The 19,161-nt window shown below is 52.8% G+C and overlaps 6 protein-coding genes across 6 annotated transcripts; 3 read left to right on the forward strand and 3 right to left on the reverse strand.

Moving 5' to 3' along the window:
- Positions 1 to 799: 799 nt before the first annotated feature.
- Positions 800 to 5,583, forward strand: GMORB2_2495 (ATP-dependent RNA helicase DHX29; the record flags this gene model as incomplete). Its single annotated transcript, XM_035464475.1, has 7 exons — positions 800 to 1,529; positions 1,557 to 2,280; positions 2,343 to 2,715; positions 2,978 to 3,062; positions 3,156 to 5,157; positions 5,216 to 5,279; positions 5,359 to 5,583. The coding sequence occupies 7 exons, from the start codon at positions 800 to 802 to the stop codon at positions 5,581 to 5,583; spliced, it is 4,203 nt and encodes a 1,400-aa protein (XP_035319661.1).
- A 307-nt stretch (positions 5,584 to 5,890) lies between these two features.
- GMORB2_2496 (squamous cell carcinoma antigen recognized by T-cells 3) lies at positions 5,891 to 9,112 on the reverse strand (the record flags this gene model as incomplete). The annotated part of the gene is made up of 1 exon (XM_035464476.1): positions 5,891 to 9,112. The coding sequence occupies one exon, from the start codon at positions 9,110 to 9,112 to the stop codon at positions 5,891 to 5,893; it is 3,222 nt and encodes a 1,073-aa protein (XP_035319662.1).
- Positions 9,113 to 14,023: 4,911 nt separating this feature from the next.
- On the forward strand, positions 14,024 to 15,084 carry GMORB2_2497 (uncharacterized protein; the record flags this gene model as incomplete). Its single annotated transcript, XM_035464477.1, has 4 exons — positions 14,024 to 14,113; positions 14,207 to 14,390; positions 14,449 to 14,630; positions 14,692 to 15,084. 4 exons carry the CDS (start codon positions 14,024 to 14,026, stop codon positions 15,082 to 15,084), a joined length of 849 nt encoding a protein of 282 aa, XP_035319663.1.
- Positions 15,085 to 15,572: 488 nt separating this feature from the next.
- Positions 15,573 to 16,764, reverse strand: GMORB2_2498 (Ribosomal protein L22; the record flags this gene model as incomplete). Its single annotated transcript, XM_035464478.1, has 3 exons — positions 15,573 to 15,712; positions 15,782 to 16,591; positions 16,725 to 16,764. 3 exons carry the CDS (start codon positions 16,762 to 16,764, stop codon positions 15,573 to 15,575), a joined length of 990 nt encoding a protein of 329 aa, XP_035319664.1.
- A 313-nt stretch (positions 16,765 to 17,077) lies between these two features.
- GMORB2_2499 (cytochrome c oxidase subunit 7) lies at positions 17,078 to 17,613 on the forward strand (the record flags this gene model as incomplete). The annotated part of the gene is made up of 4 exons (XM_035464479.1): positions 17,078 to 17,167; positions 17,235 to 17,277; positions 17,407 to 17,437; positions 17,523 to 17,613. The coding sequence occupies 4 exons, from the start codon at positions 17,078 to 17,080 to the stop codon at positions 17,611 to 17,613; spliced, it is 255 nt and encodes an 84-aa protein (XP_035319665.1).
- A 393-nt stretch (positions 17,614 to 18,006) lies between these two features.
- On the reverse strand, positions 18,007 to 19,130 carry GMORB2_2500 (Isopenicillin N synthase; the record flags this gene model as incomplete). The annotated part of the gene is made up of 2 exons (XM_035464480.1): positions 18,007 to 18,855; positions 18,939 to 19,130. The coding sequence occupies 2 exons, from the start codon at positions 19,128 to 19,130 to the stop codon at positions 18,007 to 18,009; spliced, it is 1,041 nt and encodes a 346-aa protein (XP_035319666.1).
- Between the last annotated feature and the right edge of the window lie 31 nt (positions 19,131 to 19,161).

Here is a 19,161-nt window from a genome sequence, read left to right on the forward strand (position 1 = left end):
GGGTTGGCTCATACAGCTCTCGCCTGGTAAAGGGGGCGAGAGAAGGGTCGGGAGTCAGAGAGGTAGGCAGAGTATCGGCCAGTAGTCGTAGACCTTGGTCGTTTTGGCTGGTAGAAATGAAAAGTTGTAGCTGCTTGTGCCTGTGGACAGAAAAACCCCACGTCCACCTTTTCCATTCACCTAACCATCACCTAACTGGATAAACTGCAAACTGGACCCCACAAGAAAAGTTTGAGGGCCGGCGAAGAGTCACCTTGATATTTTTCAAGATTTTATTTATTTATGAATACGACTGCAATCAGCCATTTTAGTGTAGAAAACGAGAGCAAGCCCTCTCTCAATATACAGCCTGCTTCTACGTAATGTACACGGGCTTGTTCTTTATGTCGGGATTTCTTGCATTCATCCCCGCGAGCTCATATGACCCATGGACGATGACCCCACTTGTGTCCATATTCTTCTTCCATTGTTTACACTGTGGGTTTTCTCCTCCCAAGCACTACAAAAAAATAGGTTGCTTCGCTTCTACTTATTGCTATTCGAATCATATGACGGGCTGCCACTATGCTATGTCTTTCCGGGGACGTACAAACTCTTGCAGCAATATCAAAGCCTCAGGCGTAAAAAATCAAAGCACTCAATACTTTTTGCATCTGATCGTTTGGCTTCCAGAAGAGTGTTGCGCCACTACACCAAGTTGAACTAGGGCTCCCGACCCATAATAGTACTCGATTATCAGCTGTAGCATCATCTCTTGGAAAGCAACAACATCGTTTCCAGACCACGGCTTTCAGAAACCATGGCTAAGAAGAAGAAGGCCGCCGCCAACCCTGCTCGAGGATTCGCGACAACCTCGATTGCCTCCAAACCCAGACCAGAACCGACAGCTGAGAACCCCGCGTTGTCGCAGACTGCTGCCCCTCCATCGAACAAAGACGGTGCCCCACCAAAGACGACGGCCACGACCGCGACGGAGGCTGCCGCTGTCCCGAGGAGCAGACAGTCCGAGAAGAAGCCTCTGAGCCCCGAAGAGTTCGAAAATCAGTTGTTGGAATCTGAGCTGCAGCTTCTTGTGGAAAAGCATGCGCAGAAAATCAAGCGCGATGCCCAACGGCAACGGTCCCGTCTAGAGACCGACCGGCGTTTGCTACGGGCTAATGCTGACTCCATCAACAGCATAAAATGGCTCCCCGACTGCCTGGTCAACCATATTCTTGAGATTATAAAGGCCGAGAGCCGGTTCGCTGCTTCGGGCGTATCTCTTGAATCTTCTGGGGGCGGCAAAATGCCGCCGGAGGAGGATCTCATCACGCGCGCGTGGACCTTGCAGTTGGCTCTCACAGGCACCGGATTTGCCGATAGCAGAGTGCGAGCTGCGGTGAAGCACATTGTGGACATCGCCCCCAACATTTCTTCTACTGGGAAGGATTTTATCTGGGGCTTGGAGGAGGCGCTTGAGTGGCTTGCTCGCGAGTGCGACTCTTCAGAGCTCCCAGCGTACGAAAACAGGCCAGGACCTGTTGTCAAGGGTTTGTGATGTCTATTCCCCGACCTAGAAGCCCAAGCTAACACCTGTATCTCGTTAGAATCACCAACCGATACCCCAGGGTCTACGCGGTCCAACACTCCCCGCCCTCCAGAACTTCAAGGCAACGGACGTGCCAAGGCCGGGGGGAAGGGCCAAGTTGGGAAAAACAAGGCACCAGCTACAAAGAAGATTTCTGTCACATGCGACAGCGACATTGAACCAGACAACTTGGCTCCGGAGTACCTTGCGACCAAGAAAAAGCTGCTTGAGCTAGAGCGAGGCGTGGCGCCGGAGACTTCCGCAGACGACAAGGACCTCGCCATTGCAAAAGCCGAAGCGAGGATCAAACGGATTGAGAATGACGTTTTATTTGACAAGTTCAGTGTTGAACAAGAGTGGAAGAAACAGAGAATCGCAGTGGAAAAGGAAATTGGAGAAGCCAAGAAGCAGGCCAAGAACAATGAGCCAGACCCCGTGTCACCGTCTCCTGATGAAACTGAGGACAAAGGGCCCAATGATGAAATTAGCGAAGAGGCGAAGCGCATCGCTGCCGAAATCCTAGCGGATAATGACGACGATGACGATCTCGCTGGTCTGTTTGACTCTCTACCCCAGAATGAGGTTGACGAGGCAACTGGCGAAGCCCGTACGGTTGTGACCTCGTCCAACGGAGTCAAGGTTCTCATCAAGGATTTCGGGCAGTGGACTGGTGTGAGCCCCCGGAGGGTCCTCGAAGAGACCTGTCGATCAAGGTATGTCGGCCCATGGCCATCGACCACTTCGTTATCTAGAGATGTCACTAATATGATAACAGGGATGGGTCAGTCAAGATCAACTACGCAATTATATCCGAGGCCTCATTCGCCAACCGCCATGCTGTCGACATCTTTTGGACGAAACCCCAGGAGGTGCCCGTTGTGATTCCTGGATCAGATATTGAGATAATTGCTGAGCCCTCTCGATTCACATTCACCATGAATAGCATTGCAACTCCAGATGCCAAACAATCCGAGGCTTATATCGCCACAACGGCTCTATTTTACATCTTCAGCGGAAATACTCGCGAAGAGAAAGTTTCTCTTAGGCTCCCGCCTGCCTGGAGAGACCTGTTCTCCGAACTTGGGAAAGCCAAGAAGAACCACCTTGATTCTCAAGACCGGGATGTAGTCAAGTACCTGAGGACTCTTGTCCGAGAGCGGCGAGACCAGGAACTCGAAGACGGCGTCATTCTCCAGGGCGCATTCCGGGGTAGGGGGGCTGCAAAGATCTCGCAATCCCCCGACTATGGAGGCCAGGAAAGGTCCAAGCTAAACAATGCCAACGCGGAGCTGAACCGGAAGATATGGGTGGAGAAGTCAGCGTCTCCCAAGTACCAAGCCATGCTGGTGAGCTTTTTCTGATCCTTCATGTGCCCTCTCACTACTGAATGCATACTAACTAGGATGGCAGAAATCCCGTACCCAACTCCCGATGTGGGGTTTCAGAGATCAAGTTCTCCGAGCGGTCGATGAGAACCAGGTGGTTATCATCTGTGGTGAAACGGGATGGTGAGTTCTCCACGCCAAACAATATACTTGCAGTAGGCTTAATTTTTGAAAATACAGTGGTAAGAGTACGCAAGTGCCAGCGTTCCTGCTAGAACACCAACTTTCACAAGGCAAACCTTGCAAAGTATACTGTACAGAACCAAGGCGAATCTCAGCTCTTTCGCTGGCACGTCGTGTAAGCGAAGAGCTTGGTGAGAATCGCAATGATCTTGGCACCAACAGATCTCTAGTGGGGTACTCAATCCGCCTCGAGGCAAATGTCTCCAAGGAGACACGTCTTGTGTACGCCACTACTGGTATCGTCATGAGGATGCTCGAAGGCTCCAACGACTTACAGGAAGTCACACATCTGGTTCTGGATGAGGTGCACGAGCGTTCGATTGACAGCGATTTCCTTCTTATTGTCCTTAAACGACTTTTGCAAAGGAGGAATGATCTGAAGGTTGTCCTCATGTCGGCCACCGTCGACGCTGAGCGGTTCTCTGCTTATTTGGGAGGCGCGCCCGTTCTAAACGTTCCCGGTCGCACATTTCCTGTGGAGGTTCGCTATCTCGAGGATGCTTTGGAGCTTACTGGCTACCAGCCGACGGACACGCCGGCAGACAAGCTTGTAGAGCTGGACGACGATTTGGCTGAAGGTGACACTGAAAGGCCCCAGAGCGAGACATCGAAGAGTCTTGCTAAATACTCGCCATCTACAAGAAGCGCACTGGCTCAGATTGATGAATATCGCATAGAGCCGGATTTGGTCCTGCAGCTCATTGCCAAGATTTCTTCAGACAACAACCTGCAGGACTACAGCAAGGCCATACTCGTGTTCCTTCCAGGTATCGCCGAAATCAGGGCGCTTAACGACCTTTTGCTCGGTGATCCTCGCTTCTCCAGGGACTGGCTTGTCTACCCCCTGCACTCTACTATTGCCACAGAGGACCAAGAAGCCGCTTTCTTGGTACCACCGCCAGGAACGCGCAAGGTTGTCCTAGCTACCAACATTGCTGAGACAGGTATTACGATCCCCGATGTGACCTGCGTCATCGACACAGGAAAGCACAGGGAGATGCGCTATGATGAGAGGAGACAGCTTTCTAGACTCATTGACACCTTCATCTCGAGGGCCAATGCGAAGCAGAGGCGTGGCCGTGCAGGCCGTGTTCAGCAGGGATTGTGTTTCCACATGTTCACCAAGTACCGCCACGACAACTTAATGAACGACCAGCAGACTCCAGAAATGCTTCGCCTGTCCCTTCAGGACCTAGCCATCAGGGTCAAGATCTGCAAGATTGGAGGCATCGAGGACACTCTGGGTGATGCCCTTGACCCTCCGTCCACAAAGAATATCCGTCGTGCTATCGATGCTTTGATTGACGTCCGAGCCCTGACAGCCGGCGAAGACCTGACACCTCTTGGCCATCAACTTGCTCGACTCCCTTTGGATGTGTTCCTGGGAAAACTCATCCTCCTGGGGACGGTGTTCAAATGTCTGGACGTCACACTCACCGTTGCCGCCATCCTGTCTTCCAAGTCTCCCTTCTCGGCCCCCTTTGGGCAGCGGGCGCAGGCGCAGAATGCTAAGATGCTCTTTCGCCGTGGCGACTCGGACCTCCTGACCGTTTACAATGCCTATTTGGCATGGAAGCGCGTCTGCCAAGCCAACAGTGGGTCGGGCAAGGAGTCCCAGTTCTGCCGCAAGAACTTCCTCAGCCAACCGACACTGGCCAATATTGAGGACCTCAAGGGCCAGCTCCTGGTCTCACTAGCAGACTCCGGGTTCCTTCCTCTCACAGAGGAAGAGCGTCAGACACTGTCCCGTCTACGATTTGCTCATGGTGGACGTGGGAGGAAGCAGCAGCAGTTTTTCGAGGTACCGCACAGGGTCAACCTCAACAGTGACAACGACGTTATATCGTCGTCCATCATTGCGTGGAGCTTCTACCCCAGGCTATTAGTAAGAGATGCGCCTGGAACCAGGGGGCTGCGTAATATTGGCAACAACCAGTCGATCAGCTTGCACCCGTCGTCGGTGAATCGCAATCAACTCGACATCAAGTGGATGTCATACTACCACATCATGCAAGCCAAGACGTAAGAATCTTCGACCCCACGACAAGAAAAAGATGACGAAGCTAACAAGAAGAACTAGAGTGTACCATGCTCACGAGGCGACTAGCGTTGAGCCCTTTTCCATAGCCCTACTCTGCGGTGATGTCCGCTGCGATGTACGCTCCCTTTCCCTCCAAGCCCCTCCTACTCACATAACTGTATACTAACAACCTTTTTCATCAGATGTTCTCCGGTGTCATTATCCTTGACGGAAACCGCGGACGCTTCGCTCTCCCTGACTGGAAAACGATGCTCGTCGTCAAGGTTCTTCGCACTCGCCTCCGCGAGCTCCTAACACGTTCGTTCAAGCAGCCGGGCAAGCTTCTCACTGCGCAGCAGGAAAAGTGGCTCGAGGTGTGGCAGCGACTGTATACGCAGGAGTTTACGCAGGACCATAACAAGGCTTAGTATGCTTAAATGAGGAGTGACAGAGGAGAAACACCATGACCATTTCCGGAAAAGCTCTTTCGTGCCTTCATTTTTCCTTTTTATTTTCCTTTTTATTTTTGGAAGGCGATTTCATGGCATACGCATAAACACTCAGGAAATCGAGTGGATGAAAGTACACACCCGGTCATCAGTACATAACGAATGAACAGTTTCGAGAGCACCGGAGGTTCAAATAATTCATTACAGTGTATCTTGATACTTTCGAGCAGTCCGCTACCTAGTGATATTGTACAAGCAGAAAAAGAAAAAATCTCAGAGAGCAATTCTATTTATCGTCTTCGGTCTTCTGCTCGGCACGCGGAGCAAGGAACATGGCCTTGAAGTCGGCGTTGCTCTTCGGTGCAGGCCTCCCGTTAGTCGCATCATCATGTGTACCCTTGTCGGCAGCAGGTTTTCTAGCACTCGCGAATCCCAGACCACGTTTGGGACCACCGCCCCTGGGAGCACCAGGACGTCTTATATATGACGGGGGAGGTGCCAGAGCAGCAGGCCTTTGGGGCTTCTGCTGCTGGTATTGTTGGTTCTGCTGGCCGTTTCCTGCCTTGGCGCGACGTAGTTCATCGACTGAACCCGTACGGAGCTTGTACCCTTCAAAATCCATGCCATCTAGTTGGAGGGATGCTTTGCCGGCGGTAGCAGCGTCTGCGAACTCAATCTTGACAGCACCATGGATAGGCTGCAAGACAAACTGGACGATGGTGCCTAGGGGCTCTACGAGGGCGCGGACACGGGCATCGTTGACCGTGTCGGGCAGGCCCATGAGGGCTATCGTGCGTGCGGAAATGTCCGTCGAGGTGGGCTTGTTACCACTGGCATCCTGGCCGTCGACATCCATGTTGGAGGAGGGCGCAGGTGACCCCGAGAGCTCTCGGTTGACAATGGTCTTGGCCGACGCCTTGACCTTTGACTCCTTGGAGAGCTCGACCGCCATGATCTGGCTGCGCAGCTTGGTGTTGTTGAGTCCCGCGACGGCCGCTTGCGCCTCGTCACTTGTTGAAAAGTCGACAAAGGCGAAGCCGCGGTTCTTGCCGCCCAGAGTCTGCGGGATGTTGACACGTGTTACGTTGCCGTACTTGGCGAACACGTCGCGGAGCTCAGTCTCGTGGAGTGTACGGTCCAGATTCGTAATGTGCACCTCACGACCCTCGGCCAGTGCGCCCTCGCGGCCCTTCTTGCGTCCCGGGTCCGAGAACTTAGCCACCAGCCGGTATCGATCCTCGAGAAGCTCGCCATCCTTACCGGTTGCGGCCCTCGCGGCGGCCCGGTCGCGGAACGATACGTAGCAGAAGCGCCGGTGTGTGTTGACCTTGAGGCTGGGCCAGCGAATGCTGAGCACCTCGCCGCAGTCTTGGAACAGGTCGCGGATGTACTTGGCATCCGCCGCCGGGGGGTAATTTGTCACATAGACCGTCAAGTCGTGGCCTAGGACAACCTTCAGCTGCGACTGGTCAAAGTATTTGCCATCTCGTAGGAGAGCTGACTGTGCTTCTTGGGGTGTCCTGAACTCAATCAAGGCTGTCGACGCTTGTGTCTTTTCGTCATGTACTAGAGCAGTTATGTTGTTGATGTGCCCGTAATCCTTGAAATACTGCCGTAGCTTGGTCTGCGTGACATTGCCAGGAAGGTTCTCCACAATAACGGTGGTATTCTCCCGGTCCCTCTTGGCTTCCGCCTGCTGCTGAGGATCTACTGCGGCCGACTTTGGCTCAGCTGTGTCATTCCTCTGACGTTTACTGGCGCTCTCTGGCATAGCTTCATCGCCACCCTGATGTTCGCCCCTCTTTCGCTTGTACTCGCTCGTGGCAGGATTATCGGTTGCTTCCGGCTGCTTGCCTTGCTGCCCCTGCTCCGGCTGCTGCTGAGAATAGTAGGCAGCATAGGCCTCCTCCTTCTCTTTCTGTTCGAGCTCCCGGCGGGTTCGAATAGCCTTGGTAACTCTGTACGCCTTGTCGGCGGCTTGCCGGACGGAGGCGGGGGTTTCGTGGTCCCTACAGTGCTGGACAAAGACCTCGAGCACCTTCTCGGGCCAGTCAAGATTGGTGCGGGACAGAGCACGGGTCAGGACACTAGTTGCCGACGAGGGCACGCGGGGTTCGGCGGCGACAGACGTGGGCGTCGGGCTTCGGCGTTTACCTGACCTTGAGGAAAAGACAAGCATCTCCCAGGTATAATAGGTGAGCCAAAAGCTGTGGTTATCGGCGTAAATTTGAGCACTAGCCAGCTTGTTCCACTGGGCCCTTGCGTCGTCGACGGCGCCCTTCATCTCAGTGAGGTACTGGATGTAAATACGCTCAAGGCGGAATTCTGGATCGCCCTGGAAATTGTTACCGTACAGGCGTTTACCAACGACGGCTACGTCCTCGAGAGCAGCAGGCAGGCCAACATCGGCCACGTCGGCAGCCTCATCGCCAGCCCCAGCACCTATGGCGGCGCGCTTCAGGTAGCCACACCAGGCAACGTACATGTCCAGCATTGCCTCCATGCCGTTTTTATAAAGCTGGTCCTCGCTGGTGGCGGCATGTTTGATGGGCTCTATCTCGTCAAAGGGCAGCTTGGCCTCCTCAGCGCATAATATGTATCGGCTCCACAGCTCACCGGATGACGGGCAGTGCTGGACGGCGCGACGGAGGGCATCGAATAGTTCGGATGTGGAGGCGGCAGTGAGCTCGGGTTGGCTAGACGACAAGTAGACTATGTAATCAAGCCAGACGTCCTGGTCGGTGGCGAAGAGACCCGTGAGGGCGCGGGCGTACAGACCGCGGCACAGGGCGACGGCTGTTTCGGGGTCACCAGTGTCGCTGCCACCGCGACGCCTACTCTGGCGCGTCTCCCAGTCGAGGTACTCCAGCATCAGAGACTTTTCGGCCTCGACATCGCCCGTCTTAGAAGCCTTGTTGATCTTGAGCTCGAAGGGGTCTCTCGCCGAGATGATGCGCTTGGCTTGCTGGGCCTCGACGGTGACATCCTTCATGGCGCCCTCCCATGCGTCGCGGTTGTATTCTGAGAGGAAGCTAGAGAAGGCCTGGGATGTCTCATCCCAGGCGACGTGAGGAGTTCGGAGTCGGTTGCGATAGAGGTGGGTGATGCGCTTGATGCCGCCGGTGGTGCGTGTGCGGGCAAGAAGCTCAAGCTCAAGGGAGATCCAGCGATCCCAGAGCTGGTGGCTATCGTTGATGCGGTAGCGGACGGCTTCGTAGCCCTGCTGCCACAGCTCAAGAGCGGCGGCAAAGGAGAAGAGCTCGCGGCCCATGAGGAGTTCTTCTTCGGACCAACCCTCCGGAGGGGCGGGCGACTGGCAGTCGCTCCAAAGGGACCAAAAGTAGTTACAGTATCCCAGCCACAGACGAAGGCTGGCAGGCTCTGCGCTCACGGCGCGCTTGTAGACTTCGACGGCGTTGACGCGAGTTTCGAGATCCGAGGCTTTGCGGACTATCTCATCGAGATAGGCCAGCCAGCTATCTTCGCCAACAGGTGTCGCTGTTACCATGTTGGGCAAAGAGGTATGTGAATTGTGCGTGAGGGCGTGCGTGTCAGGAGCTACAGGCTGAATGGCGTGCCATGGAATAGCGCGAGTCGTACTCTTGATTGACGTGAATATGCGACCGTATGTGAGATGGAGGAGAGAGAAGCAATCGGTCTTCTCTTTCTCTTTGTCGTCTATCGTGTTGTTGTCGTAGGTGGAGCGCCAAGACTGGTGATGTAGAAGCAGGACGAGACCAAGACCAGATACTTTTGAAGCCAAGCTTGGGGTCTTGGTGAGGCTAGACGAGGCCAGGCTGCCGTATGAGAAAGGGTCAGGTCTAGGTCTCTGTGTTTGGTATAGTGGGGTCACGTCAAGATCCAGAAAAAAAAACAAGTCACATGGTCAAAAGGAGAAATAAAGTCATTCTTTTCCTGTTATAAAAACACTACTACATTTCCTTGTTCTTGTATTACAAATCCACATTGTTTGGTGGGATAGAAAACGCTGTTGGATGTGTGCCTCAGCGGCGATAGAGAACACGCGACACGCCTAGCAGAAGTTCATCCGGACGCTCGCTGCCAACCCAATATTCTCACAACGCCAGACACTTGCAGGTTTATCGCACCTCTGAACCTCTCCGTTCGCCTTAAACACCACGGCTTGGCTTGCCCTGCCGTGATGCTATGACGACAGGGGCTTGTTTCAAATCCGGGCCTGCGAGAGTCCAGAGTTCAACAGGCGAGAGGAGAAGCGAGTTGCAGCCAACCCGCACCTCGTACGAGTATGAGGCGTATACAGGTAGAGATCGAGTAGCAGGACTGTCTTGGCCGGACCGGTCTGGACTGGGGACTCGAGGCACACCAACACTCCAAGCTAGTTGCTTTTCAGAAAACATTCTTTGTTAGAGCGTGGGAGATGATGTAATGGCAAACTGTAGCTAGTCGGCTAAGTTTTACATTACAGGTGTTGATATATTTCCCTGTCCATGGCCACGAGAGCCCACAGCCACGAGGTCTTCTATCACCACCCAATACGAGTCATCTGCCGATCACGAGAAATATTGATATACTTCCGTTTAAGTAGCACGGAAATTCGTATAGGTTAAGAGCCTCGACTTCTTCCCATAAGAGCCTCTAACGGACACCAAGTATCGTAAATCAATCCCACAAGCTGTGCACTCGTTAGCTTGCTACCGTATGGGAACCGTGCTCTGCCATCTCATTGTCACCGTACCTTGAGGATGATTCCATAGCCAGCAAGTAATATATCGTTGCCGGTAATGTAAGACGACTCACGACTGACCAGAAATGCAACAGCACCGATGATATCCTGGGACATCCCGATGCTCCCAGAAGGATTAACTTAGGAAACCCGCCAACTGGCCTAGAGACTCTTTGACGTCGATGCCTGTTGAGATGACAGTTAGGCTAATATAACTCGGTCTTGTCCCATGAGAGCCCCAAGTCGTGGCCGAAGCCTGCACGCGCAACAAATAGTCGTGGGCATCAACGGCTCTGTATCCAAACTGGCGTTGAAGAATCTAGTCTTGCGGCACCGTGGCAAGGCAACGATTCGTCTCGACACCAGGGCCGCAAACACGTGGGCGGCCAGGCGGGATATGCAGGCTACTCCGGTCTCTCTCTAGAAAAAGATCATGGTGTCCTATATAACGTTAGCGGTGCTGAGCAGGTTGACGTCAAAGGTTCATTGGAGAGTGTTTCTCGCAAAGGCCGGGAAGGCGAGCGATGGCGAGGCCCATGCCATTGCAACGGACGACGACAACATTAGCATGCTGTATGACGATAATAAACACCCGTACTGAGTGAACTCGAGTAGAAATACACAAAAGAGCTATGTCGTAAAGCGGCGTCAAGTGTGCCAATATTCACGTTCAGGCTCTCGCGTTTGCTCTCGGGTTCGGGGAAGTGGTCATTGCATAGCTATCACTCGCATTTGATGACCTTGATTTGCTTCACTTACATCTTTACTTGTACTTGCTTCCTATCTGGCCTCCCATTCACCTTTTTATCCTTTGATATTTCATCAGCTCAACCATCGTGTTGAAAGGATACTGGGTTGTAAGATTGATTATTGCGGCAAAGATTGGCAAGATTCCTACTGGGTGAGTGAGTTGAGCTTAGTCATCTCCTCTAACGTTGAATTTATCATGCCAGTCTTCATACACTGATCGATCATGTCTACCGTCAAACGCTTCCGGTTTATCGGCACGCGTGCCATTTGTGGTGCTCATGTAGCATCTCGACGCGACACAGTAACCCGTCCAAATACCGCAGACATCACATCGCCCGCGACTACAGACTGTGGTGATGGTGTCTTCGTCAGAGTCACTCCCTGACGCCTCCTCCTTCATCGCGCCGTCCTCTCGTCCGTCAAAAGGATACGGGCCCAAGCATGGTATGCTATAATACCGACGACACCGAGTCGCATCATGAAAATCCATCTGATCGGGATTCAACATGTCCGGCCGTTCGAACCCAATGCCCGGGAGTCCCGCCTCCCGTCGCAGATCAGATGTCTATTACATCAGTCCCCCGGCGCAGACGTTGCAGTCTTGCAGATTATGATAATCGAAAAAAAGGGCTGCCTATTTCTCTGTTCTACTTCCTTGGTCGCCTCCCCTGTGATACTACATCGTGTCGTGTCGTATTTAGGGAGTCAGGGCATACACACACACGCACACACACACACACACACACACACAAGTTACTCCCCCATTCTTCGAGTCTTGTATGAGTAGCAAACAAACATATGCTATACGACCAACACTCCCCCGAGTTCGAGTGCGCTTGCCCACTAGTCGTATTATTATTCCTAGCCACTTGCAGCCATTAACCCCTTCCACGAGTATTTAAATTTGGGGGTTATGTATCATCACGAGAGCAGCCTACAAGTAGATTCGGCATTCCATGCGCATTGGTACCATGGGGGTTTTTGCGACACAGCCTGACCTCTCGGCTTACCAGACAAGGGTGACGGCATGACTTCGGTTTGCTTGCGAATCGTGAGCATGTTTGTGTACTACGATGATGTATTCATGCCACGAATACTCGTAATAATACGAGTACATCATTAATGAATCTGTCCATGACATGGTAATCATTCTGGTGTCCTCCCCCCTTACCCCCCGGCCCCTGGGTCACCCCGACCCCTGCTTGTCCCGGCCTTTCTGGTTGGGGGAAGAAAGCTTCTGATGTCGAGAATATGTGGGGTATTGGCCCCGGCCCAATTTGCGGCTTGGCCTCCGTCCCGTGAAGCCCTGTTTGCTGGGCTATTAACCTATTATTAAAGAGGAGATCGTTATGCATGTTGAATTTGAAGTGGGACGAGTCCGGATTTTCTTCTCTTCTTTGCTCTTTTTTGTTTGTTTGTTTGTTTGCTTGTCATTCCTTCTTCATCTAATAATGCTCGGTATATCCGTGAAGCACAATCTGTTTTGGTTGGAAGGAAAAGGGGAATGATGCTCTCTTCCATCACAACAAACACACTCTCCTATACTTGTGTCTCTGTCCTATCCTCCCCCGCACGCAAGGGATTTTGAATACCCGTTCCGTCACACAGCCTCGGTCTCATATGTGTGTACTCCGTATTACATGTGTGATATGACAGAGTCAGGCAAACGCCAATGGGAATAATTGACGCGAAACATGGTGGGATCCTACGAGCGGTTTTACGAACAACAAGCTCGGAAAATTAGTACACTGTAATGCTGCGGTCGTCGCAGATCTGGCGCCAAGATATTCAGGAACAAGACCCGCGTCGTCCCAGGCACCACTGTCTAGAGACCGAGGCCACCGCCTCGGCCCAGGGGGGATGAGTGCCCATGCTTCAGAGACAGGGAAAGACAGGGGTTGATGAGTGGAGAGGGATAAGGCGTTTACACATACCGGTACGAGTACAGATTATACGTAAAAAAGGAACGCGGTAGGGTACGGGCGAAGTAATACTACAGGTATCAGGAGTAGTGCATATAGTATTACTTGTACTCGTAGTATTCTCTTTACGGAGCTCTTCGTATGCGTACATAATATTAGGTACTAGGTCAATCCCGTACAAGGATGTCCTTACCAAGGCTAAGGAACGCGATTGTAATTATGTTGTATATACATGCGAGAGAGCAGGCTACTAGCTGCCAAATGCTGCTCAATGCATCGTGAATTCCTAGCATGCACAAGTACTGAGTACGTTGACGTTGGTTACATTACCGCCAGTTTGGGCCCGTCCAAACCTTTCACACTCTCTCCCCCTCTCCTCTCTCTCTCCGCCCATCTTGGTTTGCTTCATCTTCAACTCTCTTTGCTTTTGCTCGTTGCGCCCCGCGGATTCTTGCATCTTGCAGTTCCAGTTCCACTCATTTACTTACTTTCTCTTATTGCTCTTCGTCTTCTTCTTCACGCTGTTCATCTAACTATTCGCTCTTTTCTATTCGACATTGATTCTCTCTTTCTATTCGCCTCTCCTTTTCTATATTTGCGACCACGCCAAGGGTTCCTATACGCTCCTTATTGCACCGCACTACGAAATCGACACTGTCACAATATCCTCAAGACAGATCCCGGATCACTCTGATAACCGCCTATGAACACCGAAATATAGCTTGCTGCGATAATATCTGATCGAGAATCGCCATTCGTCGTGACTTATCCGACTTGCCTTGCACGACGCCTCGTTTGTGCGCATACTTGCTAGCTACAGTTTCAATCTCAAGTACGACGACAAGTCCGCACCTCAAATCCGTGGATATCGATTTTCGATTGTTCTTTTTCATTTTTTTAGGACTCGCATAGTCCATTCTTTGCGTTGCCTTTGACAGGCCTCGATCACGACTTCTTCGCCCTTATAGCTTGCTTGCTTGCTGCAACGAACTTGATTTTTCTCCTGAAACTACTTTGATTTGAGAGTAGGACGTCCCACCAGATGACTCGTCTTTTTTCAGTCATTGGCCTTTTGGCCTTGCACGTGCTCAGCGTTGGTGCGCAGGACGTTCCTTCTGACACGGCCTGTGTGGTAAGTTGATGGATTCACCTTATATTACCGTGATATGCAATGCCGTTGGGGCCCTCATAGCTTCTGAATAAGATAGTGCTAACAAAATTTAAGGGCACATGCTACGGTACCGTGGCGAGCCAATTCAGCACCTTTGGCTGCAGCTCCGGCTCCGACTGGAGCTGCATGTGCGTCAACGATGCCTTCAGAAACGGTATCAAGGACTGTGCCGTCAACGGCTGCGCCGCCACGTCAGACCAAGCCTTCACCTGGCTTGACAGCGATTCCGACTGCTCAAGTACGTTAATCTCAGCTTTCACACTCTTCAACCTTTATAATCTAACACTGCACAACAGGCGTGACCCCCATCGATGGTGGTGATACTTCAAGCTCCGCCGTGTCAACGGCCACCGAGTCAACGGCCACCGAGTCAACGGCCACCGAGTCAACAGCCACCGCAACCTCCTCCACCAGCACACCTGAGTCCACCCCGTCCGCCACTGTGACCCCTGCTGCATCCGCGACAGCTTCGAGTACAGTAAGGAGAAACCCCTCTATCATGCTTAATGAAAAGTATGTTAAAGAAAGGTCACCCTTAGGACGCACCAGAAGAGACCTCTGCCTCCGAGACTTCGTCGTCGGCGAGTGCTCCCACGGGGGCCGCCGTGGGTGGCAAGGAGGATAGCAACGACGAGACTGCCCCTAGTGGCGGTCTGTCTTCTGGCGCTGCCGCTGGTATCGGAGTCGGTGTGGCCGTCTGCGTCATTGCCGTTGCCGTTGTCGCTATTGCCCTCATCAGGAACCGTAAGCGCAAGCAAATCATGGGGCACGAATCCGACCGTGACATGGGCCCCGCTGCTGCCGCCGCCGCCGCTTCCGCCGCCGCCGCCTCTCAGCGTTACAACGAGAAGCGCTCGGGTGACTCCATCGAGATGATGGCCAACCGCTATGAGGATATGGTGCCCCGTACGAAGCCGCGAAACATGGTATAAGCACCACCGAGTGCGCAGCACCATGATCACGTTGGATTGAATATGGAGGAATAAGGGCGGATGGTGGCATGTTTTCACATATGCCGTTTAAAGCACCACAAGGCTGCCGGTATATGCTCCGCTGATGTTTTGTTCAGCTAACTTGCATTATTTATATACCTGCCATGTATTTCGCAACTGCTAGCCATGTGTTCTATCACCTCCTTTCGAAACCCTCTTCTTTTGGTACTTGCGTATTATCTCGACTGCGTTGGCCTATGATAAAAAAAATCCAGGTATGCACGAGCTCAAAAGGGGATATCGCGTGTCATGGGGAAGAAACTACAATTAAATCACTGCTTTGAGTACATGTTATATTAAACGTTCCGCTGGTGCAAAACGGGCTATGGTACAGATATCTAATTCCAAAATTCATTTGTGGTGCCCTTCAACAGATCCCAGATCCCAATATATCACCTTTACACACACGAGGAGCGTCCTACGTCTGCTTACCAGACGTAGTAAGGCCTCTGGGCGGATACTTTGCGGTTGGGCAGGTGCACCCAGGGGCCCAGCGACTTCTTCCTGGTCTCGCGTTCGTCGTGCTCCCGTATCCGGGTCTTCTCCTCCTTGAGGAGAATGGTGAGGCCTGTAGAGGGGGGGAGTCATATGTTAGCTTCCTCTAGGGGAGGGGAGAAAGAGGGCAGGGTGCACATACTGGTACTAGGGTGCTGGATGATACCAAACCTAGCCCTGGCCTTGTAGTCCATGGTCTTTCCACGCCAGGGCCCGCGACCGACCCACGACTGGGCGACATACATGCGGGTAGGATCAGAAACCTCGATCCACTTGCCGTCCTTTGTCTGAATCTTGCGAGGCTTGTGGAGAAGCTCGCCATTGATGCGGCCAAGGCCCATCCCGCGCTGGGCGACGGCAAGGTCGCGCGCCTCCTCGAGGTAGTACTTGACCTCGGCAGCCATCTTCTTCTTGGACCAGTGCATTTGGGTGATGGCATCGTCAACCGGTTTCCCGGCAATTTGGCGGGCTAGCATCACGAGCTTCTTGGTGCTAGTGGGCAGGAACTTGCTCTTGTGCAGATGCTCGCGCTCCGTCATCTTGATGCGGTCCTCACGGCTCACAACCCCGCGGCTGCGCACCATTTGCATCACCTTACGCCTCTGCCAGCGTATACGGGATCGAGGGTCGGGGTCTGTCACAACAGCCATGTTCTCCCGGGTTCGCACGTTGCGCTCCTCGGCAGCGCTCGTCGCATCTGCAGCCTCAGATGAATCTTTCAACTCCTCCTCGAAGATACCGCCCGACGCGTTCTTGCTCGTCAAGCTCCGTCGGAGGTGCTCCTGTCGTGACTTGGGGTCATCCAACTCAGGTGCCACCGTCGACTCCTGTGCCTTCTTGCTCCGGTTAAATATCTCCTTGAGACCCTTGAGGGGGTTCCCCGTCCACGCATGTCGGCATTGTAGACTCGGCCCCAGTCTTGTCGCAGCAAATGTCGAGGCAATTAAGGTCGCTGTCGTTTTTGGGGTCGTGAGGTCAGCCTTCTACCATTTTCAACCTGATTGAGCCTCCGTTCTCCTCGCGCTTCTTCTCCTGAAGGAGACAGTCGTATCAGAAAAGGGAGCTATATATTGGGAAAAACGTACTAGGTTGTCCTAACCGGCGTGCCGCCACATGAAGTGTCATTGCGGCGGTTTTGGTCGCGTTCAACCTTCAGGGACAGAAGACGTCTTTTAGAGAAAGGCTGGCTTCCTTGCTTGCTTGCCGTTGGGAGTTTCGAAATTGGTACATAGCCATATGTTAATCGCCGTAGTTTCTCCGGAACGGAAAGGGAGCAGAAAAAAATGCTGACCAGGCACGTGACTAAAAGTAGCGTGATTATCGTCCACCTTGCCGAACTTGACCTCTACTTGCCAAATCAGCCTCTCTTCTTTCCCCAATCGCCCTCCAACCTCAACACCCTTTTGACGACCAGCAAAAGACCACACCTCGATTCACAATGGCCGCCGCCACTACCACCTTCAAGCCTATCACTGGCGTACGTCTTTTCCCTGGCTCAATTGCCCGAGCGCTGGCCCTCTATGCGATCGTGCAAAGGAACCTCCGGGCGTCCGGCCGCTACTTTCCCCTCGAGCTGAGCTGACCTACTCGTCTAGATGGTCCGCCGTGGCCTCTTTTTCGACCTCGGAATTGCCCTTGGTATGTCAAGAAAACCTTCCTGGTCGCATAGGGTACTGCGGGTTTGCTGGTTCCGGTCCTTTCCGCAGTTCCAGCGATCAACCACTAGCTCCCATTACTCCCATTACTCGGGCTAACCAATTCATCTAGGTATCGGATTCAGCATGGCCAACCTCTTCTGGTACGACGACCCTTCAAAAAAATAAAATAAGCGAAAAGCCTCTGCGCATTTGATTTGAATCATCGCCTTTCTAACCCGACTACAGGTACGGCTTCCACGTCCCCCGCACCAACGCGCGCGACAACTTCTACGCCAAGCTGGAGGAGAAGCGCGCCGCCGACAAGGCTAGTCAGTAAGGTTTATATTCTTGAGAGGATAGAAACAAATGAGGGGGACGAGGTGTTTCTAGAAAGCGTGGTATATTGTCAGGAGGAAATCGCGGAGCAGGATATCCAGAGTGTCCTACGCGGGACATGATGTACAATACGAGAAGACAGCGTTAGGGGAAAGCAATGCATTGGCTCGATGTGGTTCGTTGTGAAACCCTTCGCGGTCTCTCTAACCTACAAGTACCCCTTTATGTATACCCTTGATACCCACTGGTCTTCTGCTACTCTGTACGGGCGACACCTCTAGTGGTCCATACGCATAGCACTCTGAGTATGCATGTCATTGGCAACGGATCTTTTCAGGCGGCTCGTCTTATCCACAGCCCATACCCTTTATAGACAACGAAGAACCAATTCTATCTAGTACGTGGCGTTTAAGCGCATGTCGACATACTCTCCAGCTGTGATGGGTTCATACTTCTTAGGGTTGTCCGGCCCATAGCAACCTGGTAGGCAATCAATGATGCGCTCGGGATCCGCCGTGACAAAATACGGGATAGATCTCCTCGCTCGCGTCACCTTTTCCGTGGCGGAGCTGCTGAGCTCGTCGTTGTCAACCAAGGGCGGCGCCCTGACCCGATGTAGCGTCGACTTCAGGTGGTCGTTACTCCAGCGCATGAGGAAGTCACCAATATTGACGACAACAGTTCCCGGTATATACGGGGCGGGGTTAAACTTTCCCCTTTCATGAATATCCTCGACCTCGAGCCCCCCGACGTCATCTTGAAAGAGAAGCGTCAAGGTGCCAAAATCGGTGTGGCTAGCGATACGCTCTGTCTTGCCGTCGCGCAGCAGCGACTCCTGCACAGGTGGGTAGTGCAGCAGGCGAATTTGGTTGTTCTTCGCTTGGTGGAAGTTCCAGAAGTAATCTGACGGCAGGCCCATGCCGATGGCGACAGCCCGCAGTAGCAGCAGCTCCAGCCGATATCCTTCCTCGAAGAACGAAGTAAAGAAGGCGCGGAAACCGGGCAAGTCATCCTCCGGAATCCAGATGTTGGGCGTCTTCGTGTGCGGGTCATCGTCGCGTCCAATCTCGTATGACTCCTTGAAGTCGGGAATCTTGCGCAGCTCGCTGATACTAGCCTCATCGAACACCATCTGCACTACCTTTTCCCGCCCAATACCCGAGTAGCCGCGGTGCCACCAGCCGACAGGTGGATGGGGCGCTTTTCCCTTGATGGCCTGAGGAAGGTCGAAGAACTTTCGATTCTGCCATGGGCAGAGTGTTAGTATATTAACACGCCGAGATCTAAGATTTTTTTCAATCTCATGTGTGAGTTCCGGAAACTCACCCATTCAAAGGCCTCGTCGACGACTCCCTGTGGGATACCGTGGTTTGCAATATAGGCAAAGCCGTGATCACGAAACGCCTCGTACATGGCCTTCCCAATGGCCTGGTCATCTTCTGGACTCCCACAGTCGAACTTTGCAAAGTCGATGACAGGAATGCTTACGTCTGACTGCTTTGGAGTGTTGACCGTCATATTGGCTGCCGTGTGGGGTAAATGCTGTATA

The sequence above is a fragment of the Geosmithia morbida genome (genome assembly GCF_012550715.1).
Source record: "Geosmithia morbida isolate 1262 chromosome Unknown scaffold_13, whole genome shotgun sequence".
NCBI classification, from domain to species: domain Eukaryota; kingdom Fungi; phylum Ascomycota; class Sordariomycetes; order Hypocreales; family Bionectriaceae; genus Geosmithia; species Geosmithia morbida.